Raw genomic sequence first — 26,392 nt, forward strand, 5'->3', positions numbered from 1 at the left:
GGGGTTTCTCCATGTTGGTTAGGCTAGTCTCGAACTCTTGACCTCAGGTGATTCACCCGCCTCGGCTCCCAAAGTGCTGGGATTATAAGTGTGAGCCACTGTGCCTGGCCTAACTTTTTTTTTTTTTTCCCGAGACGGAGTCTTGCTCTGTTGCCCAGGCTAGAGTGCAGTGGTGCCATCTTGGCTCACTGCAACCTCTGCCTCCCGGGTTCATGCGATTCTCCTGCCTCAGCCTACTGAGTAGCTGGGATTACAGGCATGTGCCATCATGCCCGGCTAATTTTTGTATTTTTAGCAGAGATGGGGTTTCACCATGTTGGTCCGGCTGGTCTCAAACTCCTGACCTCGTGATCCATTCGCCTCGGCCTCCCAAAGTGCTGTGACTACAGGTGTGAGCCATCACGCCTGGCCAATTTCATTAATTTTTAAATAGTCAGTACTTGCCTATTTCTTAGGCATAAAACTTTAAATGATACAAAAGGATGTGCAGGAAAAAAGACCCTCTCCCACCTACTCCTGTCCCCAGGCTACCCAATTGTCTTCAGCTGTTTTCAGTTTCTTAGGTATTATTTTGGGGTGATTAATTGGTGTCTTAGGAATCAGTGGTCTGGGCCAGGCGCTGTGGCTCACACCTGTAATCCCAGTATTTTGGGAGGCCGAGGTGGACAGATCACTTGAGCCCAGGAGTTCGAGAGCAGCTCTGGCAACACAGTGAGACTCTGTCTCTACAAAAATTTTAAAAATCAGCTGGGCATAGTGGCATGCGCCTGTGGTCCCCGCTACTCAGGAGGCTGAGGTGGGAGGATCACTTGAGCCCGGGAGGTTGAAGCTGCGGTGCGCAGTGATGGTGTCACTGAACTCCAGCCTGGGTAACAAAGCAAGACCCTATCTTAAAAAAAAGAAAAAAAAAAAGAAGAAAGAAAGAAAGAAGGAAGGAAGGAGAGAAAAGAAAAGAAAGAGAAGGAAAGGAAGAAAGGAAGGAAAGAAAGAAAAAGGAAAGAAAGAAGGGAAAGAAAGAAAGGAAAGAAAGAAAGGAAGGAAGAAAGAGAAAGAAAGAAAGAGACAGAAAGAAAGAGAAAGAAAAGAAAAGAAAAGAATCTATGGTCTGGGGGCCCCTCCTACCATCTCCTGGTGTCCAACAAGATTGTACAGTCCCCTCAGGCCGAGAATTCTAAAGAGATGATTTCCATCTTGTAGCCAGTCTTTAAAGCGGGCAACAGAGTATATGCTGGGCAGTCTCTTGGCCACTGGACTCCGGAGAAGCTGAAAGAACCCAGAGATCGGCCAAAAAAATGACCTTTAAGCCCTTTTTCATGTGGGGAGCTACCTTCCCACCAATGCTAAAGTACATATTTTCCTTTTAAATCTCTATTACGGAACATACAGGATGATGTTTATTTACCCTATAGGTACACAAGGAATACTGAATTATGCATGTGTGGAAAGAAGATTTTTGAGAGGCTTGAATCCGAAAATTCTTTCTTTTTTGTGTGTTTGTTTTGTTTTGTTTTGTTTTTTTGAGATGGAGTCTCACTCTGTTGCCCAGGCTGGAGTGCAGTGGTGCGATCTTGGCTCACTGCAATCTCTGCCTCCTGGGTTCAAGCGATTCTCATGCCTCATCCCGAGTAGCTGAGATTATAGGTGCCCACCACCATGCCCAGCTAATTATTTTGTATTTTTAGTAGAGAGTAGAGACGGGGTTTCACCATGTTGGCCAGGCTAGTTTTGAACTCCTGAACTCAGGTGATCCGCCCGCTTCAACCTCCCAAAGTGCTGGGATTACAGGCGTGAGCCACCGCGCCTGGCCTTGAATCTGAAAATTATTTCTATCTCACTCTTGAAACAGATCCCAACATGCCACTAACTCGATGTAGCCTAGGAAGGCAGGGATTGCTGCTTCATAGGCTTCCTGAATCCAGCTTCTAAAGAATGAGTCTTACCTCCACAAAAAAGCCTGCAGATGTGAGTTTATGTTTATCATTCCCTCGGTTAAGAAGAGGGACTAATAAGTACATGACCTTCTGTGCAAGGAGCCGATTTCTTTCCAGCAATGCGCTGCAAAACACAACACCAACAGAATGACTCTCAGGAATGCTCCCATCCAGAGGGCATTGTCTCAGGGCTGGGGACCCTCTAGAAGTTCTTGCCCAGCTACAGGATAGTATACGGTAGGGCCAGGACCTCTGAAAAATTTGCCTAGCATTATGGATATTTGCCCACCCTCTTATAAGGAGGTTATTCAACCTTAGTTGCTGTGATAACTAGAAGGGAAATAAATACCCAAAACAATGCCGATTTAGAACAGGTGGGTGTATGCATGACAAGGAAGCCTTACTTGGCAAGGAGAAATACTCCCTGAAGATGGCCATCTTTTCCTCCCAGGAGAGCCCATCCTTTATTCTTTTCCATGATGTTGAATTCCTGCAAGCAGCATGTTCTGAGGAGGAGAGTCTTTGTAGCCTGCATGGCAAAGCTAAATCAAACGAAAACAGTGTGGGTGATTTGAACAGGTCCCTCCAACTTACCAGCACACAGTCATCCCATTCTCAGTGAGGAGGGTCATGCATTGACAACTGCTGGACTGTAATTCTCTGCTTTCCAAATTGCCCAAAAGACTCTTCTCTTTTTTCTTTTACTTTCTTCTTCTTCTTTTTCTTTCTTCCTTTTTTTTTTTTTTTTTGAGACGGAGGCTTGCTCTGTTGCCCAGGCCAGAGTGCAGTGGTGAGATCGTGGCTCGCTGCAACCTCTGCCTCCCTGGTTCAAGCGATTCTCCTGCCTCAGCCTCCTGAGTAGCTGGGATTACAGGCGCACGCCACCACACCTGGCTAATTTTTCTATTTTTAGTAGAGACTGGGTTTCACCATGTTGGTCAGGCTGGTCTCAAACTCCTGACCTCAGATGATATGCCTGTCTCGGCCTCCCAAAGTGTTGGAATTACAGGCGTGAGCTACCGTGCCCGGCCTACTTTCAAGACTAGTCAAGTGCAGTAGTGAGACCAGAAGAGTCTTAATGCTCTAATAACTTGTAAGGCCCTTTACACAAGATCTCAGCATAAAGAAATCTAACTAGGTCTCATTTCCCCAGGAGTTTAGAAGGAAATCTATGATAAAAGAAATGATCTGGGATGCTAAACAGACACACACTGCTTTTTTAAAAAGCTTTACTGAGATACAATTTACCCCACACTATTTATCTCCACTGTTTTTATTATTTATTTATTTACTGAGACAGGGTCTTGTTTTGTCACCCAAGCTGGAGGGCAAGGGTGCCATCATGGCTCACTGCAGCCTTGAGCTCCTGGGCTCAAGTGATCCTCCTGCCTCAGCATCCAGGGCAGCTGGGATTACAGGCATGTGCCATCAGGCTCCAATAATTTAAGAAAAAAAAATTTTTTTCTGAGACAGGGTCTGGCTCTGTCTCCCAGGCTGGAGTGCGGTGGCGCGATTTCTGCTCACTGCAGTCTCAATCTCCTAGGCTCAAGCAATCTTCCCACCTCAGCCTCCCGAGTAGTTGGGACCACAAGTGTGTGCCAACACACCTGGCTAATTTTTATAGAGACAGGGTTTCACCATGTTGCCCAGGCTGGTGTTGAACTCCTGAGCTCAAGTAGTCCTCCTGCCTCGGCCTCCGAAAGTGTTGGCATTACACATGTGGGCCACTGCACCCAGCCTAAAAATTTTTTGTAGAGACAGGCTCTTGCCCTATTGCCTAGGCTGTTCTTAAACTCCTAGCTTCAAGTGATCCTCCTGCCTTGGCCTCCCAAAGTGCTGGGATTACAGGAATGAGCCCTTGTGCCTGGCTGTCCACTGCCTTTAAAAGCTACTTACTGAACTGTTATCCCGGACCTAGCATCAGAGAATCTTAAAGCTGGAAGGAGCCTGAGCAACACAGTGAGACCCCTTCTTTATAAAAAATAAAAATAATTAGCTGGGCATGGTGGCAGGCAACTGTGGTTCAGCTACGCAGGAGGCTGAGGTGGGAGGATCACGTGAGCCCAGGATGTTGAGGCTGCAGTGAGCCATGATCATGCCACTGCACTCCAGCCTGGGTGACAGATGGAGACCCTGTCTCAAAAAATAAAATAATAAAGCTGGAATGGTCCTTTGAGATCACCTTGCCTGACCTTTCCATTTATAGATAAGGAAACTGAGGCACAGAACAATAGATTTGCCCAGGGTATAGAACTAGTTGAATGGATGAATGAGAACTGCACTAGAACTCAGGTCTACTGACTTAGTCTGGTGTTCTTAAATATGTCACATTATAGTACTTTCTCTGAAAGAAATCCATGTACCATAGCAACACTAAGAAACGTCTTTATTATTATTATTACTTTTTGAGACAGAGTCTCGCTGTGTTGCCCAGGCTGGAGTGCAACGGCACGATCTCGGCTCACTGCAATCTCTGCCTCCCGGGTTCAAGTGATTCTCGTGCCTCAGCCTCCTGAGTAGCTGGAATTATAGGCATGTGCCACCACGCCCAGCTAATTTTTTTATTTTTAGTAGAGACAGGGTTTCACCATGTTGGCCAGGCTGGTCTCAAACTCTTGACCTCAGGTGATCCACTTGCCTCGGCCTCCCAAAGTGCTGGGATTACAGGCATGAGCCACCATGCCCAACCAACAACACTAAGAAATTTCTACTGAGACTCTAATGGGACTTAAAAATATCTCTCCATGCAATAAAACAGAAAGCAGAAATCACTGCATGGTGGATCAGTACAGTTTTGGAGGTAGGTTTAGGCTGTTTTGTTTCTGTCTGTACTTGATTTATTAGGAAAGGGCTAACACAATATCACATTTGGCTAACCCAGATATAACCCAGATAGCCAAATTTACCTTGTTACTAATAAAACCAAAGATAACCAATGAAAGCTCATAATGATTCCTGGGCATTTCATCTTGATGGCTCATGAGGGTTGAAGGTTGTAAGCTCCCCTCCAGTTGGGACTACACCTTGGCTATCCCTGTGTTCACCACAGTGCCCAGTGCTTAGTACGTGTTACTTAATGTCAATGAAATAATGATGGGCAGTACCACAAAGGGGTGACCTCTGAAGGCACTTCCTGTTCTGTGTACAGGCCACTTGGGATGTCAACATCAGACATGGTGAGGCCGATGCTGTGATGAATCTGGATAAGCAGTGTCATGAGAAGCTGAGGAAAGAGTCGGAACGTAGCTGCTCGAAGCCTGTTTCCCAAAAACACCTCATAAAGGGCATCTGTTGCCTGTGGTGGAAAAGACACAGAGAGGAACTAAGCACCTGCCATTTTGAAATACGGAAGTCATGAAGGAAACTATTAACACATTTGACTACATACAAATATAAAGCCAGGGCAACATTTATCATAAAGTTAGATGACAACAGGCCAGGTGCAGTGGCTCATGTCTGCAATCCCAGCACTTTGGGAGGCCAAGGCGGGTGGATCACCTTAGGTCAGGAGTTTGAGACCAGCTTGGTCAACAGAGTGAAACCCCATCTCTACTAAAAATACAAAAAAATTAGCCAGGTGTGGTGGCTCACGCCTGTAATCCCAGCTACTCGGGAGGCAGAGGCAGGAGAATCGCTTGAACCTTAGAGGTGGAGGTTGCAGTGAGCCGAGATCGTGCCATTGCACTCCAGCTTGAGTGACAGAGCGAGACTCTGTCTCAAAAAAAAAAGAGTTAGATGGCAACAACCTGGAGAAGTATTTGTATCAATATATTGTTCTTACTATATAAAATGCTCTTACGTAGCAGTAAAAAAATTACTCAAAGGGTAGGCCACACACCAGTAGCATTGTCATCACCTGGAGCTGGTTAAACAGGGAGAATTTCAAGCCCCATCCCAGGCCTTCCATATCAGAACCTGTATTTTATTATTATTTTTTATTTTTTTGTTTTTGAGACAGAGTCTCGCTCTGTCACCCAGGCTGGAGTGCAGTGGCGAGATCTCTGCTCACTGCAAGCTCTGCCTCCCGGGTTCACGCCATTCTACCGCCTTAGCCTCCTGAGTAGCTGGGACTACAGGTGCCCGCCACCACGCCCGGCTAATTTTTCATATTTTTAGTAGAGACGGTGTTTCACCATGTTAGCCAAGATGGTCTCGACCTCCTGACCTCGTGATCCACCCGCCTTGGCCTCCCAAAGTGCTGGGATTACAGGTGTGAGCCACTGCGCCCAGCCGAGAACCTGCATTTTAATGATATCCCAAAGTGACTGTGGTTTGTGTGCATATTAAATCTGAGAAGGACTAGTGTACAGGACATGAACAAACAAGTCATAAAAGAAATACAAACAGCCAATTAAAAACATATACAAGGCTGGGTGTGGTGGCTCATGTCCGTAATCAGCATTTTGGGAGGCTAAGGCGGGAGAATTGTTTGAGCCCAGGAGTTTGAGACCAGACTGGGCAACATGGGGAATCCCCCCGTCTCTACTAAAAAATACAAAAATTAGCCAGGCATGGTGGCACTCTCCTGTATTCCCAGCTACTCAGGAGGCTGATGTGGGAGGATCGCTTCAGCCCAGGAGGAAGAGGTTGCAGTGAGCTGAGATCATGCCACTGCGGTCCAGCCTGGGCAACAGAGTGAGACTCTGTCTCAAAAAGAAAAATAACAATAATTTAGACCACAGAAAGCTGAACCATAAACTGGTAGGGAAGAAAATAAAGTAAAAAGTAAATGTTGATAGTAGGGCAGGCTGTGTGTGTGTGGAGGCAGGTTTATGGGAACGCTGTACTTTCTGCTCAATTTTTCTGTGAACTTAAAACTGCTCTAAAAAATAAAGTATTTAAAAGGAAAAAATGAAAAAAGTATACCAAATAGATATACCAAAAGTTTATATATGTATAAAGACTTCTGGAAAATTCATTTTTAGGGAGATTGTTACAGACATGAGCTAAGAATGGTTTTTACATTTTTTAATAAAAGGATTGTTTAAAAAAATCCAAAATCCAAAGATTGTTTAAAAAAAATCCAAAGAATATGTGACAGAGACTATATATTTACCATCTGGTCTCTTATAGAAAGTTGGCCAACTTCTGCTCAGGGAGATCTGCACTTTCTTTTTTTTTTTTTTTTTTTGAGACAGAGTCTCTCTCTGTCACCCAGGCTGGAGTGCAGTGGTGTGATCTCGGCTCACTGCAACCTCTGCCTCCCTGGTTTAAGTAATTCTCCTGCCTTAGCCTCCTGAGTAGCTGGGATTACAGGCGGCCGCCACCATGCCTGGCTAATTTTTGTATTTTAAGTAGAGACGGGGTTGCATCATGTTGGCCAGGCTGGTCTCAAACTCCTGACCTCAAGTGATTGGCCTGCCTCGGCCTCCCAAAGTGCTGGAATTACAGGCAAGAGCCACCATGCCTGGCTTTTTTTTTTTTTTTTGAGATGGAGTCTCACTCTGTTGCCCAGGCTGGAGTGCAGTAGCGTGATCTCGGCTCACTGCAACCTCTGCCTCCCGGGTTCAAGCAAGTCTCCTGCCTCAGCCTCTTGAGTAGCTGGGATTACAGGTGGGCGCCACTACACCTGGCTAATTTTTGTATTTTACTAGAGATGGGGTTTCACCATATTGGCCAGGCTGGTCTTGAACTCCTGACCTCAGGTGATCTACCCACCTTGGCCTCCCGAAGTGCTTGGATTACAGGCGTGAGCCACCGCGTCTAGTCTGCACTTTGTTTTATACAGTTCTACGATATTTGAAGTTTTTTTCCCCACAAGTTTGCATTTCTCTTTAACTACGATGATACATATTTTTTAGAGGATGCGGGAAGGAATGTTTTAAACATATTAAACCAGAGATGTTTCCAAGGGACAGATGACAGTCATGGGTTCTTAGTTTCTGTTTCTGGTTGGGTCAATAAAGCCCCTTCCTCATCCCTCTTTTCTGCTTATCACTAGAGATAGAAACTAAACACCATGGCTTCAGGCTGCTAAAAGCCTAAAACAAAACAGAACAGAACAACAAAAACAAAAAAAGGCAGGTTGGACGAGTTTGTATTAAAGCATTCTGACTCCTTCACTCTCCCCAGCTCCCTCCATGTCAATCCCTTGGCAGAAACACTGTAGACTTATAAATGGATGACAGATGCAGGCTTTGAGAGGGACCAAAAGGAACACTCTCCACTGGGGTGTGGGGTCAGTCATCCTGGGAGGGGCTGACATTAGAGGGGCAAAGCTCAAGGGCTTACAGCCACAGCCACATATGCCATCTTCTCCTGTGCAGGCTCATTATGGCATTTCTGCAGCTTCCTCAGGAGCCTCCACAGAATCCAGGTCGTGCTGGGAAGCTCCACCGCCAGCATTCTCCACACCTCAGCCAGGTGCCTGGAAATCCCAAAGAGCAAGAAGAGAGTGGCTGATTCCAATGCAATCTACAACAGGTTCTCCTCTCTACTCAGTTCTTCAGGGTGTCAAAAGACTGACTTTGATTTCCTAACAGTAACTCCCCAGGTTTATTTTTTTCCTTTTTGTGAGACCCTGTCTCAAAAAAAAAAAAAAAGTGGTTGTATCCATTTATTTGCCAACAAGCAGAGTAGGATTCCTATTGCTCCATATTTTCTTTTATTTACTTATTTATTTTTTAAATTTTATTATTATTATTATTATTTTGACATGGTGTCTTGCTCTGTCACTCAGGCTGGAGTCAGTGGCGTGATCTTGGCTCATTGCAACCTCTGTCTCCTGGGTTCAATCAATTCCCTTGCTTCAGTCTCCTGAGTAGCTGGGATTACAGGTGCCCGCCACCACGCCCGGCTAATTTTTGTATTTTTAGTAGAGCCGGGGTGTCGCCATGTTAGCCAGGCTGGTCTCGAACTCCTGACCTCAAGTGATCTGCCCACCCTGGCCTCCCAAAGTGCTGGGATTACAGGCGTGAGCCACAGCACCCAGCCGATTTTTAAAATTTTACTTTAAGTTCCAGGATACATGTGCAGAATGTGCAGGTTTGCTACATAGGTATCCATGTGCCATGGTGGTTTGTTGCACCTCTCAACCCGTCATCTAGGTTTTAAGCCCACACGCATTAGGTATCTGTCCTATTGGTCTCCCTCCCCTTGCCCCCCACCCCCGAAGTCCCCAGGTTTTATCGAATCAAGTTCCCATTGCCTCAGCATGGACTTCAAGGCTATTCATAACCTGGTCCTGACTTAACTTTTCGGCCTCATCTCTTCCCCATCACACATCCTGTGCTCAAACCATCCAGACCATTCACCTTTACCTAAGAAAACACAGACTTTGAAAACCCTATACCTTTGCTTATGTCACTGTCCTTTTTTTTTAGACAGGGTCTCACTCCGTCACTCAGGCTGGAGTGCAGTGGTGCCATACACAGCTCACTGCAGCCTTGAACTCCTGAGCTCAAGCAATCCTCCTGCCTCAGCCACCCGAATAGCTGGGACCACAAGCGTGTGCCACCACACCTGGCTAATTTTTAAATTTGTTTTTGTAAAGACGGGGTCTCGCCATGTTGCCCAGGCTGGTCTTGAACTCCTAGGCTCAAGCGATCCACCCATCTCGGCCTCCCAAAGTGCTGGGATTACAGGCATGAGCCACTGTACCCGACCCTTATGTCACTTTCTTAAACTGGAAGGCCCTTTCCAAAACTCTTCTCTGCCCATCAAAATCCTTCAAGGTCCAGCTCCAGTGTCATGTCTCCTAGGAAGCCTTGGTTGCTTCTTTACCATGTCTTTCATAAGAGTTCTCATAGCACTTAAAAAGTTTCTTCTTCTTAGAGGTCGCTTCAATCTTATCTGTGCTATCATCAGTTCTTTATGAGTGTATCTGTTCGCTCTGAAGGAAAGGATTCTTTCTGGCTCTTCTTCTAGGAATTCCTCGGGACTTGCACAATGCCAGGTTCATAAAAGGTTAAATTATAGACACATGTATTCGATCTGGTCTGTGGTCCTCAAATTTTGGCTAAAGTTAATCCTTGAAATAAAGCTTTGATCCTGCCTAGAAGAGATATCTTCTAAAGAAAAATAATATGTAATAACTTCTCTGTCATTGATTCAAATGTAGGGCCTGAGAGTTACATAAACATTGTGGAAGAACATTACAGTGGGAAGAAAATTGGGAGTTACTCGTGCTTTTAATCCATTCTTTTATTTTCAGAATCCATTTAGGCATCTTGGTATGCTAGAGTAAGTTTTTAAAGTGTGATCTTCCAGGCCAGACGTGGTGGCCTATAATCCTGTAATCCCAGCACTTTGTAATCCTAACACTTTATAATTCCAGCAACTGCAATCCCAGTAGCTTGTAATCCCAGCACCTGTAATCCCAGCACTTTGGGAGGCTGAGATGGGAGGACTGCTTGAGCCCAGGAGTTCAAGACCAGCCTGGGAAACATGGTGAAACCCTGTCTCTACAAAAAATGCAAAATTAGCCAGGTGTTGTGGTGTGTGCTTGTAGTCCCAGCTACTCAGGAGGCTGAGGTGGGAGGATCATTTGAACCCAGAAGGCAGAGACTGAGGTGAGCCAAAATCATACCACTGCACTCCAGCCTGGGTGGCAGGGTGAGACTGTCTCGGGGGGAAAAAAAAGGAAAAAAGAAAAGAAAAGAAAAAAAAGAAAAAAAGTGTGGTCTTTCAACTGTGAGACTCATCCTAAAACATGAGAGGCTTAAAGACTATCCCAACATTTCACTCCTCACCTCAGTGATTCTAATTTGTGAATAAAACAAAGTAAGAAGGTCCTAAAGAACTCCTAAAGAAAAGGCCAGAAAGGCAATATAGGATGCTGAAAAAACTCACAGCTGCAGAATGATGAGACGGCAGAATAGGAACATTCATCTGGGATGACATAAAGAAATTCTCATATTTACTTACCCTCGGTTATTTTCTTTGGATTCCTGAGGGAGTAAATGAAGTACTTTGAGAAGCTGTTTATTGTGAGAGAAGTGTTGCAAAATGCTTTTAGTTTGCCGCACATTTTAAGTGTGCTGAAAATGCATCTGAATTTAGAAAGCGCACAGCCTTTAAGCCAATGGTTCACGAATTTCAGTGTGAGAAACATTTGGAGAGTTTGTTTAAAATATGGAAAAAATCTTCCCACCTCCAGTGATTCTGATTCTGTAGTTGTGACATGGGTTTTGTTTGCCCATCATCCCTTCGGGAAACCACCTTTTCAAGATCCTTAACAATCCTATTTGGTTCGTGTAGTTTGGTGGGAGCTGACTCCAAGCCAGGCTAATCAGAGTCCTGCCCAGGACTAAAAAGCTTAAAAGGAAATGACACACCCTTTCCACTGCAGTTTTGAGCTGATGGTAACCATCTTTGCCATCTTTAGTGCAAGTCCATCTGAGAGATGAATGGAGCCCTGATAAAATAAACTGAGTCTCGGGATTCAATCCTGACGACAGACCCTTGGACTTTGCTGTAATATAAGCCTATACAATTTCTTAAGGTAGTGTGAGCTCAGTTTCTGCTACTTCCAACCAAGAGTCCTGACTAATATAGTATGTGTGATGTAGGGTCTTGGAAAATGCTTTTCTTCTTTGAGACAGGGTTTTACTCTGATGCTCAGGCTGGAGTGCAGTGGTGTGATCACAGCTCACTGCAGTCCCAATTTCCTGGGCTCAGGTAAATTCTCCCACCTCAGCCTCCTGAGTATTTGGAACTATAGGCGTGTGCCACCACAACTGGCAAATTTTGCACTTTCTGTAGAGACAGGGTTTCACCATATTGCTCAGGCTGGTCTTGAACTATTGGGCTCAAGCCATCCACCCATCTCAACCTCCTAAAGTGCTAGGATTACAGGTATGAGCCACCACACCTAGCCAGAAGATACATTTTTTTTTTTTAACAAGCTTCATAGGGGATTCTGAGGCAGTGTTTCAGACACTTTAACAAACACTGCACTAGGAGACTGAAGAAGCCTACATCTTTAAGAACAAATATCTTGCTGTAGCATCCTTACAGAATAGAAAGAGAAACAGCCTCTTGTCTTTTCTGGTGGAGTACTGGGACAGAGCACTGCACCAGGGTAGTATGAGGGACACATGTCACATATGTACTCTATGACTTCTTTGGTCCTGCATTAGTGAACTGAGTTTCTTAAAGTATTTCATGTCCCATAGAGAAACAGTCAGTGGTGAAAATGTAGTGTAATTCCTGGGTCAGTAAATGATATCACCATTAACTTGGCCTCCAAAGCCAAAAACTGAGGAGTGGGGAGTTAGCCTGAATGCCTTCTTCCTCCCTGCCATTCCTTTCTGATTCAATCAAGGTCTGCCTACAGATGCTCCTATTTCTTTTTTTCTTTTTCTTTTTCTTTTTTTGAAATGGAGTTTTGCTCTGTTGCCCAGGCTGGAGTGAAGTCGTGTGATCCTGGCTCACTGTTCAAGCCAATTCTCCTGCCTCCCGGGTTCAAGCAATTCTCCTGCCTCAGCCTGCAGAGTGGCTGGGATTACAGGCACATGCCACCAAGCCCGGCTAATTTTTGTATTTTTAGTAGAGACGGGGTTCGCCATGTTGGCCAGAATGGTCTCGAACTCCTGACCTCAGGCGATCCACCTGCCTTGGCCTCCCAAAGTCCTAGGATTACAGGTGTGAGCCACCGTGTCTGGCCAATGCTCCTGTTTCTTTACTCCCTCCTCCTCTCCATCTCTGAAGCCACTGCCCTAATCAGGGCATCATCATCTTTTGCCTGGAAAAGGTGCAACTGCTTAACTGCCTGTCTCTCTTCCTGTTTGGTAGAACAGCCTCTAATCCATTTCCATCAGAGTCACAGTAAAAATCTGCATCTGATGATGTAAGTCCCTTAACTAAAGTTCTTCAGTGGCTTCCCAACTCCCGTAGTATAAAGTCCACTATCGTAGTTCTTAGTTGGTCCCAATCTATCGCTGCTAACTTCTGACCACTTTTTAAAAGCAGCTTTAGTGGCTGGGCGTGGTAGCTTACGCCTGAAATCCCAGCACTTTGGGAGGCCAAAGCGGGCGGATCATGAGGTCAGGAGATTGAGACCATCCTGGCCAACATGCTTCAGCTCTAGCCATCACATCACTTTCCAGGTGGCAGGAAGAAGAAAGATGATGAGCCTACTCTCTCCCTTTAAGGTTATTTGCCATAGGTTGCATGTACTACTTCAATTTGCATCCAGAATTTAGACAAATAGTCACACCTATATGCAAAAAGTCTAGGAAATAAGAGTATTTCAAATACCCAACTAAAGTTCAGGGATTCTATTACTATAGAAAATGAAAAAATAATTAGTGAATACTGTCTTAAGTATACAACTCACTGACTTTTAGTAAATTTACAAAGTTGTGCAACCATGACGACGATCCAATTTTAGAACATTTCCATCACTGCAAAAAGATCCCTGGTATCTGAGCCCTTCTTACTATCTACTTTCCTCTCCAGCCACTTTGATCTGCATCTGGCTCTTAGCATTCATCAGCTTGGGGGCAGCTCTGCTTTCAGAAATCACTTCCTGACCCTTCATTTAATTAAGTCCCGACCTAGGGGCTTCCACAGAACTCCCTACTTAGCTTTAGAATACTTATGCATCTATGGGGCTACCAGACTGTGCTGCTTAAGGGCGGGGTGCATGTCCTGTCCATTACTTATGGGTCCTAATAGCACCTTGCACATAGTTGATGCTTTAGGCAGCCTCCTAAGAACAACCACCCCAATCTATATGTAAACCCACTAACGTGTGGAGTCCTAACTAGGGGAAGGAAGCCAGGCTGGCGGGAGCAAGGGAAAGCAAAAAGAAAAAGCAGATAAGCTGTAAGTCTGCCTTTCTTCATGGTCCAGGACACGGCCCTTCTGTGCAATCAGCTCCCCATCTTCCTGTGCCCAACTATCACCAGACACCTGCAAATTAGCTCATTGCAACTTGGCATTATCTATACTGCACAAGGCCCTCTTCAACACGCAGCATGAACACTATGCTGTAAAATCTCCAACAAGTCTTTGTCTCCTGGCAGTCGGCTTCTCTTTTGCAGGCTGTCTGTTGTCTCTCTGGCGCCATTATTTTCCTACTTTCTCTAATAAATCTGCCTTCCTCTACCCACAACTGTCTTGGTAAATTCTTTTACCCCAGCACCACCGGCCCAGTCATTGCTCCCCTGTGACATAATGAACTTCAGGTAAATGACAAAAATATAATCAGAATAACATTTCCTGGCCGGGCGCGGTGGCTCATGCCTGTAATCCCAGCACTTTGGGAGGCCGAGGCGGGCGGATCACGAGGTCAGGAGATTGCGACCACAGTGAAACCCCCTCTCTACTAAAAATACTGTAATCCCAGCACTCTGGGAGGCCGAGGCGGGCGGATCACGAGGTCAGGAGATCGAGACCACGGTGAAACCCCATCTCTACTAAAAATACAAAAAATTAGCTGGGCGGTGGCGGGTGCCTGTAGTCCCAGCTACTTGGGAGGCTAAGCCAGGAGAATGGCGTGAACCCGGGAGGCGGAGCTTGCAGTGAGCCGAGTTCGCGCCACTGCACTCCAGCCTGGGTGACAGAGCGAGACTCTGTCTCAAAAAAAATTAATAATAATAATAATAATAATAATAATAACATTTCCTGAATAAGTCAGTTAAATTTCTAAAAGATTCCATAGTTTGCATATGATCTACAGCAGTTCTCAAAGTCCTCCCAGAGGTAGAACAAATACAAACAAGAGAATAATGCTAAAAGCATACTTAAAATAATTAAATAGGGCAGCACACGGTGGCTCATGTCTGTCATCCTAGCACTTTGGGAAGCTGAGGCAGGTGGATCACTTGAGCCCAGAAGTTCGAGACCAGCCTGGGCCTGGATAACATTGAGAAACCACACAAAATAAAAAATTTAGCTGGGCCAGGTGGTGTGGGCCTGTAGTCCCAGTTGCTCCAGTGGCTGAGGTGGGAAGACTGCTTGAGCCTGGAAGGTCGAGGCTGCAGTGAACTATGACTGTGTCACTGCACTGCAGCCTGGGTGACAGAGAAAGACCTTGTCTTAAAAAACCCCACAAAAAACAAAACTAAATATATTTAGTATTTTGTACTTAGATTTATTTATTTATTTATTTAATTTGAGACAGAGTCTTGCTTTGTCTCCCAGGCTGGAGTGCAGTGGCGCGATCTCGGCTCACTGCAACCTCCGCCTCCCGGGTTCAAGAGATTCTCCTGCCTCAGCCTCCCAAGTAGCTGTGATTACAGGTGCGCATCACCACGCCGGGCTAATTTTTGTATTTTTTTAGTAGAGATTGGGTTTCACCATGTTGGCCAGGCTGGTCTGGAACTCCTGACCTTGGGTGATCCACCCCCTTTGGCCTCTGAAAGATTAATTTTTATATAAGAGTTGAGTATAGATAAGCTGTAGCAAGTACCAAACATTTAAGAACAACTTGTTAGAGAAATATACAAAAGCAAGCTCAAAAAATTTTTAAAAATTTAAAAAGCTTGAGTGTGGTGGTACACACCTATACTCTCAGCTACTCAGGCAGCTGAGGTGGGAAGATCACTTGAGCCCAGGAGTTCAAGACTGCAGTGAGCCATGATTGAGAAACTGTCTTAAAAAAAAAAAAGTAAGACTGTTACTCCAGGCTGGAGTGCAGTGGCTATTCACAAGTCCAATCATCATATACTATGGCCCCAAACTCCTGGCCTCGAGTGATTCTCCTGCCTCAGCCTCCTGAGTAGCTAGGACTACAGGCGCGTGTCACCACGCCCAGCTTTAAAAAAAATTCGCATTCTTTTTTTTCTCTGAATGGGTAAAAGTCTTCCATTATTTGATTTAGTTCAGGTTAGAGAACACAATAAGCACTACATCAAGATATTATGTGAGAACCATTCACTTAAAAGAATATTTTTCAAATAGTTTAAAGCAGGGAAATCTCTTCTTAAATAAAATAGTTGCCCAGAATCACAATAGAGAAAGCAGATAAAATGAAGCGCTGCTCTGGTTAAAGTGGGGTGGGGGCATGGAACTTTATTCTGAAGCCTTCCTGCCCCATCCGTAGGCATCTTTGTGGAACTTTCCAGGGTGCCTCCAAATGTGAAAAACACTAATCGAAAAAACCGTCTTTACACCTACTATGTACCCACAAAAATAAACAAAAAACCCATCCTGTTTGATCCTCTCTCTGATTCCATTCTTCCTTATGTATGCGTATTTACTTTTTAAATGTATATATTTATTGCCTTATTTTTAGGCAAAATCATTCTCAAGTCAGTTGCAGACATTATGACACTTTACCTCTAAATAACTTTAGTATCTTATCTCTTAAGAATAAGGACATCCTTCTGCATAACCACAGTATTTCACACCTAAGACAATTACACTAATTTTTTTTGTTTGTTTGTCTGAGACAGAGTCTTACTCTGTCACCCAGGCTGGAGTGCAGTGGTGTGATCTTGGCTCATTATAACCTCCTCCTCCTGGCTTCAAGAGATTCTCCTGCCTCAGCCTCCCAAGTAGCTGGCATTAGAGGCATCTGCCACCATGCCCGGGTAAATTTTGTATTTTTAGTAGAGACGAAGTTTCACCATGTTGGCCAGGCTGGTCTTGAACTCCTGGCCTTAAGTAATCTGCCCACTTCTGCCTCCCAAAGTGCTGGAATTACAGGTGTCAGCCACTGTGCCTGGCCAGAAAATTACACCAATTTAATATTCTAGTATAGAGTCCATATTTAAATTTTCTCCAAGCTTTCTTTTATAGCTTTTGTTTTTGAACCAGGATCCAATCAAGGTCACGCAGTGCATTTGGGTATGTTTTTGAATATCTTTTTATCTAGGACAGTTCCCTCACCACCAGTTTTACTTCCATGATGTTAATTTTTTTGAAGAGTCCAGTTCAATTATCTTACAGAATGTTCTTCATTTGGGATTTGTGGGATTCTTTTCTGATGATTATGCATTATGTTCTGATTTATATCACCAGCTTTATGTATACTGTGTCTTCTCCACAAGACAATCATTAGATTTTTGAGGGCAACCATGTTTCACAATACCCAGAGCTGTGTCACATAATCCAATTTAATCCAGAGGCTGTACGGGATTCTGTTACCTGTTATATGGCACTGGATGACACAGAAGGAAGCTGAGCACTATATCTGTGTACTTGGGTCTCGATATAAATAAACTCACGGTATTTATGATTTGTTGGCGGACTCTAGGCTGGCTGATTATGGATAACTGGGCACAGATAACTCCCATAATTTCTGGCACCTGAAGAGGAAAAAGAAATTACTAAGACTGTAATCCTATAGGACACTGATGGTTACTGAGGATATCGTGGCCACTTCTGAAAGGTCTTGGGGGGGTGACTTTTTTTTAAAGACAGGGTCTTGCTCTGTTGCCCAGCCTGGAATGCAGCAGTGCTAACACAGCTCACTGCAGCCTTGAACCCCTGGCCTCAAATGATCCTCCCACCTCAGCCTCCTGAGTAGCTGGGACTACAGGCACACACCACCACACCCAGGTCATTGTTGTATTTTTTTGTAGAGACAAGATCTCTCTATGTTGCCCAGGCTGGTCTTGAATTCCTGGGCTCAAGCGATGCTCCTGCCTTGGCCTCCCAAAGTGCTGGAATTACAGGTATAAGCCACTGCGCCTGACCCCTAGGGGGTGACTTTTAAACAAACTGTTTATTATTTTTTAAAGTTTATGATTAAAACTACTTAAAATATATCTGTATGTGTGTATACACATATGAAGGATTTGGAAAGATTTATAATCAAAACTGTCAATACTGTGTTTTTGAGGGATAGAGTATTAGATTTTTTTGCTTCTATATTTTTTCTAATTTTTCCTCAATAATTGATGTATTGATTTTATAACAAGACAAACTAATAAAAGTGTTGCAAGGAAGCTGGGCTTTTTTCCACTGTGACTCTGAGAATGGCAGTGGAGTCCTTACCTATCTTCTTCCCAGAGATGTCCATCAGGCTCAGGTAAGGGAAATAGGAGCCACTGGGCTTTGGTCTATTTCTCTGCTTGGACCGCTCTTCCCACCCACAGACGCATGGGTTCCTGTCTCTGTGGAAATGTCAGCTTCTCAGAGAGGCACACCTCAACCACTTAATATAAAATGGCCATCATCAGCACCAGTAGGCTGGGCATGGTGGCTCATGGCAGTAATCCCAGCAGTTTGGGAGGCTGCGGCAGGCGGATCACTTGAGGTCAGGAGTTCACCACCGGCCTTGCCAACATGGTGAAACCCCATCTCTGCTAAAAATACAAAAAATTAGCTGGGTGTCATGGCAGGCGCCTGTAATCCCAGCTACTTGGGAGGCTGAGGTGGAAGAATCACAGCAACCTGGGAGGCGGAGGTTGCAGGGAGCCAAGACTGCACCACTGCACTCAAGCCTGAGCAACAGAGCAAAATGCTGTCTCCAAAAATAAATAAACAAAATAATAATAATAATAATAATAATAATAATAATAATAATTCTGGCTAACAAACACAAGGGTAAATTTACTGGGGTTTTGGGGAAAGATTTTCTTCCCTGAATCAAGACATAAAAAGGAAGGCAACATCTTTCTTCTTCTTGGACTTAGTCTACTCCACTCAGAAAGTCCAAAATTGGTCTGACTACCTTATGACCACATGAACAGACAAGGCAGAAGGATGAAGAAACCCCTGGGTCTTTGATAACACTGTTGAATCACTGAATCAATCTTGGAAAATACTCTATGTCCAGACTTGTTATTATGTGAGAGAATAAATCCTTTGGTTAAACTTCTACCTGCTGGGCTTTTTTTGCTGCTAAAAGCACACAACTGATACAAATGCCCATCTCACCATGCTCTTATCGTGTTATTCTTTTTGCATCTTTGTTATTTTAATAGGTTTAAAAAAGGGTGCTCATCATTTGTTGTTGTTGTTTTTAATTTGTTTTATTTGTTGTTGTTTTTTGAGACAAGATCTCCCTCTGTCGCCCAGGCTGGAATGTAAAGACATGATCATGGCTCCCTGCAGCCTTGTCTTACTGGGCTCAAGCAATCCTCCTGCCTCAGCTTCCCAAGTAGCTGGGAACACAGGTGTGTGCCACCATGCCTGGCTAATTTAAAAAAAATTTTTTGTAGAGATGGGGTCTCACTATGTTGCCCAGGCTGTTCTTGAACTCCTGGGCCCAAGCAATTTGCCTGCCTCAACCTCCCAAAGTGCTGGGATTATAAGTGTGAGCCACCATACCTGGCCAGTTCTCATCATTCTTAAATTATTTTTTATTTGTACCCAACTACAATATGCACACAATTTAAAATGTCCAGTGGTATTTCAATCTTCTTTCCTCCCTATTCCCCAGGTCTGTTCTCCAGAGAGAACTACTTTTATCCCTTTTGTCTCTTCCAGCATGTCCTTCTCTATTTCTAAATAACGTAACTATATAGTTATTTCTTGATGTATTAATTTTAGATATATTTAGATAAATTCTCTTAATTTTGATTTGTAAGTCTGCCTCCTTCTAGGGATGGCTTTTTATTTACTTTTATTTATTTATTTTAAGGCAGCTTGTCGCCCAAGCTGGAGGGCAGTGACGCGATCTCAGCTCACTGCAGCCTCCGCTTCCTGGGTTAAAGCAATTCTCTTGCCTCAGCCATCCAAATAGCTGGCAATGCAGGTGTGCACCACCATGCCTGGCTAATTTTTGTATTTTAAGTAGAGACAGGGTTAAGCTATGTTGCCGAGGCTGGTCTCAAACTCTGGAGCTCAAGCCATCTGCCCACCTTGGCCTCCCAAAGTGCTGGGATTACAGGCGTGAGCCACTGCGCCTGACCACTTACAGCTTTTTAAATCTTGATACCTTTAACCCATCTGGATGAGTATCTAAATTAAAGTTATTCTCATATGTGTTAGTTATATCTCCCCAGAAAAACTCTACTCTTCTAGAAAATATGGACCGCATCTTTTTTTTTTTTTTCGAGATGGAGTCTCACCCTGTCGCCCGGCTGGAGTGCAGTGGTGCGATCTTGGCTCACTGCAACCTCCACCTCCCAGGTTCAAGCGATTCTCCTGCCTCAGCCTCCCAAGTAGCTGGGACTACAGGCACGCGCCACCACGCCCAGCTACTTTTTGTATTTTTAGTTGAGACGGGGTTTCACCATGTTGGCCAGGATGGTCTCGATTTCTTGACCTCATGATCCACCCGCCTCAGCCTCCCAAAGTGCTGGGATTACAGGCGCGAGCCACCGTGCCTGGTCATAGACCACATCTTAGATTAAAAAAAAAAAAGTCTCTCTCCCTGGTTACGTACACAGTAGTTGTTTGGTGTATGTTTATAGAGTGGATATTTATGACTAAACAGACTAAGGTTTGACCCTGTACTCATGAGTAGTCGTTCTCAGCTGAGAAGGACAAGCAGAGACTTCAATAGCTGCAGGGATGAAGAGGTTCTACTGGCTTTTTGAACACAGGAAATGGCCACTGAAAGTTTACCTTCTCAAATTGGGACTCTGTATTTTTCGCCAAAGTTAGCAGTAATTCTCCTGCTGATCGCTGGATGCAGGGATGTTTCAGGTTTTTCAGGGTATCAAATGTAGTCATTATAAACTGGCAGAGCTCATTTGAATCAAGAAAACCTTCAAAGACCTGAAATGATGTAGGAAAATGAACTTCCAAGAAATAGGGAAATATAGTATGATAGAAAGTGTCCTGAACAAGGACTTGAGTCTAAGTTAACAATCAGAGAAGTGGACAAAGATGTACAAGGCTGTTTTATTTGAGTCTTGTGGTTTTGTTTTGTTTTTGGAGATAGCATCTTACTCTGTCATCCAGGCAGGGGCACAATCACGGCTCACTGTAGCCTCAACCTCTTGGGCTCAAGTGATCCTCCTGCCTCAGCCTTCTGAGTAGCTGAGGCTACAGGCACCTGCTACTACACTCTGATAATTTTTAAAATTTTTTGTAAAGTCAGGGGTCTCACTATGTTGCCCAGGCTGGCTGTGAACTCTTGGCTCAAGCAATCCTTCCGCCTCAGCCTCCCAAAGTGTCAGGATTATAGGTGCAAGCCATGCACCCAGCCCAGTCTTGTTTACCATGGTAAAAAGGTGGAAGCAATCCAAATGTCCACTGCTAGCATCTGTGCATGGCCTTTTGCTGCTCTGACACTGAGGCTGGAGTGCAGTGGTGCGATCACAGCTCACTGCAGCCTGGACCTCCCAGGCTGAAGTCATCCTCCCACTTCAGCTTCCTGAGTAGCTAGGACTACAGGCGTGCACCACCACAGCCAGCTAATTTTTTTATTTGTGGAGATGAGGTCTCGCTATGTTGCCCAGGATGGTCTCGAATCCTAGGCTCAAGTGATCCTTCTGCCTCAGCCAACCAAAGTGCTGGGATGACAGGGGTGAGCCACTGCATCCAGCCTGCTGCTCTTACATTTAGAAAGAAGCTTTACTGACCAGGTGCAGTGGCTCATGCCTGTAATCCCAGTTGTTTGGGACCCTAAAGCGGGAGAAATACTTGAGCCCACGACTTGAGACTAGCCACTTGGCCAACATGGAGAAACACTGTCTCTACTAAAAATACAAAAATTAGCTGGGCGTGGTGGTGCATGCCTGTAATCCCAGCTACCTGGGAGGCTGCGGGAGGAGAATCGCTTGAATCTGGGAGGCGGAGGTTGCGGTGAGACGAGATCGTGCCACTACACTCCAGCCTGGGCGACAGAGCAAGACTCCGTCTCAAAAAAAAAAAAAAAAAAAAAAAAAAAAGAAGCCTGCCATGTGGCTCATGTCTATAATCCCACCACTTTGGTTGGGAGGCCAAGGCAGGTGGATCACCTGAGGTCAGAGTTCAAAATCAGCCTGACCAACATGGAGAAACCCCATCTCTACTAAAAATACAAAATTAGCCGGGTGTGGTGGCACATGCCTATAATCCCAGCTACTCAAGAGGCTGAGGCAGGAGAATTGCTTGAACCCAGGAGGCGGAGGTTGCAGTGAGCCAAGATTGCGCCATTGCATTCCAGCCTGGGCAACAAGAGCGAAACTCTGTTTCAAAGAAACAGCCCCCCCAAACAAAACAAAACAAAACAAAAAGAAAAGGAAAGAAAAGAAAAGAAAAGAAAAAGAAAGAAGCTTTATTATGAGATCTTCAGAAAGAGTCATACTTTTATAGGATAGGACTTAAAAAAAAAGGCCCTAATGTTACACAGCTGACAGGTTCCCAGGCATAATTAAAATGCCTTGTCAGGAGACAACATACTAAAAGAATGTGTCATTCTGTTTCTCATTGCATTTGGTAGTAAAGTCCTTCACATGATTATAATAGGTACAATCTACTGAGCACTTACTATGTGACAAGCATTTAGCAAAGCATTTTCCATACGGTATCTCCTTTAACAACGACTGAATTGTAAACAGTATAAATTGTAAAAAAGAAATTGTAAAAACTGTCCCAATTTTTACAGATCTCCATCGCACAGATGAGAAAACTGATGTGCAGAGAGATGAAATTACTTGGTACCTTTCACCCTACATGAGTAAGATCTGTGGGTTTTCTTTATTTTCCCCTATCCCCTAGCATACCTGGTACCTGGCAGATGTGTAAGTATTTATTGAATAATGAATAACTACATTAATTTAAAAAGTCTGGCTTGTTGGATCAACCATACTCTCTTGCAGCTCCTTTTTGTGACCAGCATTTACGTTTGCAAGAGACTCGCAATTATGAATAGTAGGAGCAGAGCTGGTATGAAGTGAAATCCAGGGATACTGGCCTCAATGGCAGGTTGACCTTAACCCCCAAACTAAGAAGGCAAGGCATATATGGGCCAGGAACATGGTGCCTTGTCTCCAAACTATGGAACGTTTAGAGACCACGTTTCCTGGGCAATTGTGTATGGTTTTGTTTTATAAGAAATGACCAGAACTTTTTCCAAAGTGGTTTTTACTGTTTTACGTTTCCATGAATAAATGCAGGAGACTTCTGGTTGTTCCCCATCCTTGCCAACACTTCTGGCTGTGGTTATAATTTTAGCCATTCTTATTACCTGGGCAATTCTGAAAGGACAGTTGTAGAAGCATTTAGCGGCAGAGCTGTGGAGCTCCAGGAATTCTCGACATTTTGTCAATGCTCTTTTCAAGTTTTGCTGATCTTTCTTGTCATGAGTGATATCTGAAAAGAAAATATAAAATATTAATACTTTCTGGCTTCTTTTCTTCTTCTTGATTTTACAGGTCTGGTTGATCTTCAGTTTAAAGTGGATTCCAAGATCTCACTCTTCTTTTTCACTTGAACAAAAATGCCTGGGGGAGGGAGTGTGTGTTCATCTGAAGGCTGATTTATTTCTCTTTCCTTCTAGAACAATACATAAAAAGAACCAAAAGAAAAAACAAAGAGGAGGTTGAGGCAGATGGATCACTTGAAGTCAAGATTTCGAGACAACCCTGGCCAACATGGCGATACCGAAAAATAAAAAAATTAGCCAAGCATGGTGGCGCACTCCTGTAGTCCCAACTACTTGGGAGGCTGAGGTGGGAGGATCACTTGAACCCAAGAGGTGGAGCTTGCAGTGAACCGAGATCACGCCACTGCACTCCAGCCTGGGTGACAGAGTTAAGAACCTGTCTTTTCTTTTTTAAATTTTTTTTTGAAGCAGAGTTTCACTCTTATCACCCAGGCTGGAGTGCAATGGCGCGATCTCAGCTCACTGCAACCTCTGCCTCCTGGAGGTGATTCTCCTGCCTCAGCCTCCTAAGTAGCTGGGATTACAGGCATGCGCCACCATGCCCAGCTAATTTTGTATTTTTAGTAGAGATGGGGTTTCTCCATTTTGGTTCAGACTGGCCTCAAACTCCTGACCTCAGGTGATCCACCCACCTCAGCCTCCCCAAGTGCTGGGATTACAGGCATGAGCCACCATGCCCAGCCAACCCTGTCTTTAAAAAGAAGAAGAAGAAGAAAAAAAGCAAAAGCAAAGAGCTTTTTGTAAGACCAGAGCATTTGAGTGATTTGTGAGTACAACCAAAGCATGCTACCTTATTTCCCCACTGGTGAGGAACTGTGAGGGGTCTCCCTATGAAGCTTAGGTTCCCAGAAAAAATTGCCCAACTCTATACTGTGTATGATAATTCTGATAGCAGAACTCTTCATCATGTGTCAAGTATGCCAATGCTCCTTGTAGTGTCTTGTTTTTCTCATGTTTTATTGTGACCTAATATTTGCTGGAAATTCGTAGATGGAAAATTTATCTTTGAGCCCTTGGCTGAGGATACTTTCTCTCCAACTAGAAAATAAGTTCCCTGGGGGAAGGTATCTTGTTTGTCTTGTTTACTGATGCATCACTAGAACAATAAATGCTTCATAACTATTTGCTGAATCAATAATCAACGTATTTCTTTGGCTGTATACCTGGTAGAGATTGCTCATACTGTGCCCAATGACAGGACAGTTGCTTTGGGAAGCATGGAGCTTCCTCATCCATGTGAAGCGCAGACTGAGGCAGAGGAACTACGGTTGTGTGTAGCTTAACAACAGGGATATGTTTTGAGAAATGCACTGTTAGGCTATTGCGTCACTGCATGAACATCACATAGAGTGTACTTTTTTTTTTTTAAGACAGAGTCTGTCACTCTGTCACCCAGGCTGGAGTGCAGTGGCGTGATCTCAGCTCACTGCAACCTCCACCTCCCACGTTTAAGCGATTCTCCTGCCTCAGCCTCCTGGGTAGCTGGGACTATAGGCACGCGCCATCACGCCAGGCTAATTTTTGTATTTTTAGTAGAGATGGGGTTTTGCCCTGTTGGCCAGGCTGGTCTTGAATTCCTGACCTCAGGTGATGGACCCTCTTCGGCCTCCCAAAGTGCTGGGATTACAGGCATGAACCACTGTGCCTGGCCTAATTTTTTTTTTTTTTTACATTCTAAAGTGTTTTTGTTAAAAACTAAGACAAAAAACACACACTAGCCTAGGCCTACACAAGATCAGGATAATCAATACCACTGTCTTCCATCTCCACATCCTGCCCCACTGGAAGGTATTCAGGGCAATAACACGCATGGAACTGTCATCTCCTATGATAACAATGCCTTCTTCAGGAATATCTCCTGAAGGGCCTGCCTGGGGATGTTTCACAGCTAACTGTTTTTTTAATAAGTAGAAGGAGTCATGCTAAACTAATGATAAAATGTATAGTAAATAAATGAACCAGTAACATAGTTATTTATTATCATTACCAAGGATATATACTGTACCTAATTGTAGGTGCTATACTTTTATATGACTGGCAGTGCAGTAGATTTGTTTACACCAGTATCACCACAAACATGAATAATGCATTGTACTGTAATGTTATGATGGCTACAATGTCACTAGGTGATAGAAAACTTTCAGCTCAGCTGGGTACGGTGGTGGACACCTGTAGTCCCTGCACTTTAGGAGGCTGAGGTAGGAGGACTGCTTGAGTTCAGGAGTTGGAGACCAGCCTGGGCAACATAGTGAGACTTCGTTTCTTTTTATTCTTTTTTCTTTCTTTTTTTTTCTTTTTGAGATGGAGTCTAGCTCTGTCACCAGGCTGGAGTACCGTGGTGTGATCTTGGCTCACTGCAACCTCCGCCTCCCAGGTTCAAGCGATTCTCCTGCCTCAGCACCCCAAGTAGCTGGGACTACAGGCATGCCACCACGCTCAGCTAATTTTTGTATTTTTAGTAGAGACGGGGTTTCACCAGGTTGGCCAGGATGGTCTCAATCTCCTGACATCGTGATCCACCCGCCTCAGCCTCCCAAAGTGCTGGGATTACAGGTGTGAGCCACTGTGCCAAGTCGAGACTTCCTTAAAAAAAAAAAAAATAATAAGGCTGGGCGTGGTGGTTCACGCCTGTAATCCTACCACTTTGGGATGCTGAGGCGGGCAGATCACTTGAGATCAGGAATTCGGGACCAGCCTGGCCAACATTAAGTAACATTTAGTAGGGATGGTGAAACCCCATCTCTACTAAAAATACAAAAATTGGCTGGGTGTGGTGGCGGCTGCCTGTAATCCCAGCTACTCAGGAGGCTGAGGCACGAGAACTGCTTGAACCTGGGAGGTGGAGGTTGCAGTGAACCGAGATCACACCACTGCACTCCAGCCTGGGTGACAGAGCGAGACTCCATCTCAAAATAAAATAAAATAAAATAAAAAGAAAAATTTCAGCTCCACTCTAATCTTACGTGACCCATACATGATCAGTTGTTGACTGAAATGTCATTATATGGTGCATGACTGTACTTGGTAGGGATGGAGTAGACTGAGATTCAAACACTGGGGGAATGCTGGGTTAGATATCCTCTAAAGTCCCTTCTAACCATGGAAGTCAGTGATTCATTCCTTGACCACACTGGCCCTCTCTCTATTTTTCAAACTCCTCAAGCTCATGCCTACCCAGGTTCCTTTCCTTAGCCATTCCTTCTGCCTAATATACTCTTCTTACCTCTTCAGGTGGCAAACTGCTCTTTATTCTCTGGATTACCTTTCCTGAACCCAGCAACTAGATTTGATTCTTACTCATGGC

General features: G+C 44.4%; 1 protein-coding gene across 10 annotated transcripts in view; it reads right to left on the reverse strand.

Moving 5' to 3' along the window:
* The window catches only part of MROH8 (maestro heat like repeat family member 8), a 77,930-nt gene that overhangs the window by 17,434 nt on the left and 34,104 nt on the right, over positions 1 to 26,392 (reverse strand). For 8 of the 10 annotated variants that reach the window (XM_063600858.1, XM_055104839.2, XM_063600860.1 and 5 more), the window contains 8 exons: positions 22,891 to 23,015; positions 20,340 to 20,492; positions 16,968 to 17,128; positions 8,163 to 8,298; positions 5,036 to 5,226; positions 2,336 to 2,473; positions 1,941 to 2,055; positions 1,123 to 1,263 (listed from right to left, as the gene is read on the reverse strand). In XM_063600858.1, the coding sequence (XP_063456928.1) occupies positions 1,123 to 1,263; positions 1,941 to 2,055; positions 2,336 to 2,473; positions 5,036 to 5,226; positions 8,163 to 8,298; positions 16,968 to 17,128; positions 20,340 to 20,492; positions 22,891 to 23,015 (1,160 nt within the window). Of the gene's footprint in view, positions 1 to 1,122; positions 1,264 to 1,940; positions 2,056 to 2,335; positions 2,474 to 5,035; positions 5,227 to 5,569; positions 8,299 to 16,967; positions 17,129 to 20,339; positions 20,493 to 22,890; positions 23,016 to 26,392 lie in introns of those variants that run through there. The other 2 variants (XM_055104840.2, XM_008957287.5) reach the window with 2 other exon arrangements.

Source organism: Pan paniscus, chromosome 21 (genome assembly GCF_029289425.2).
Source record: "Pan paniscus chromosome 21, NHGRI_mPanPan1-v2.0_pri, whole genome shotgun sequence".
NCBI classification, from domain to species: Eukaryota; Metazoa; Chordata; class Mammalia; order Primates; family Hominidae; genus Pan; species Pan paniscus.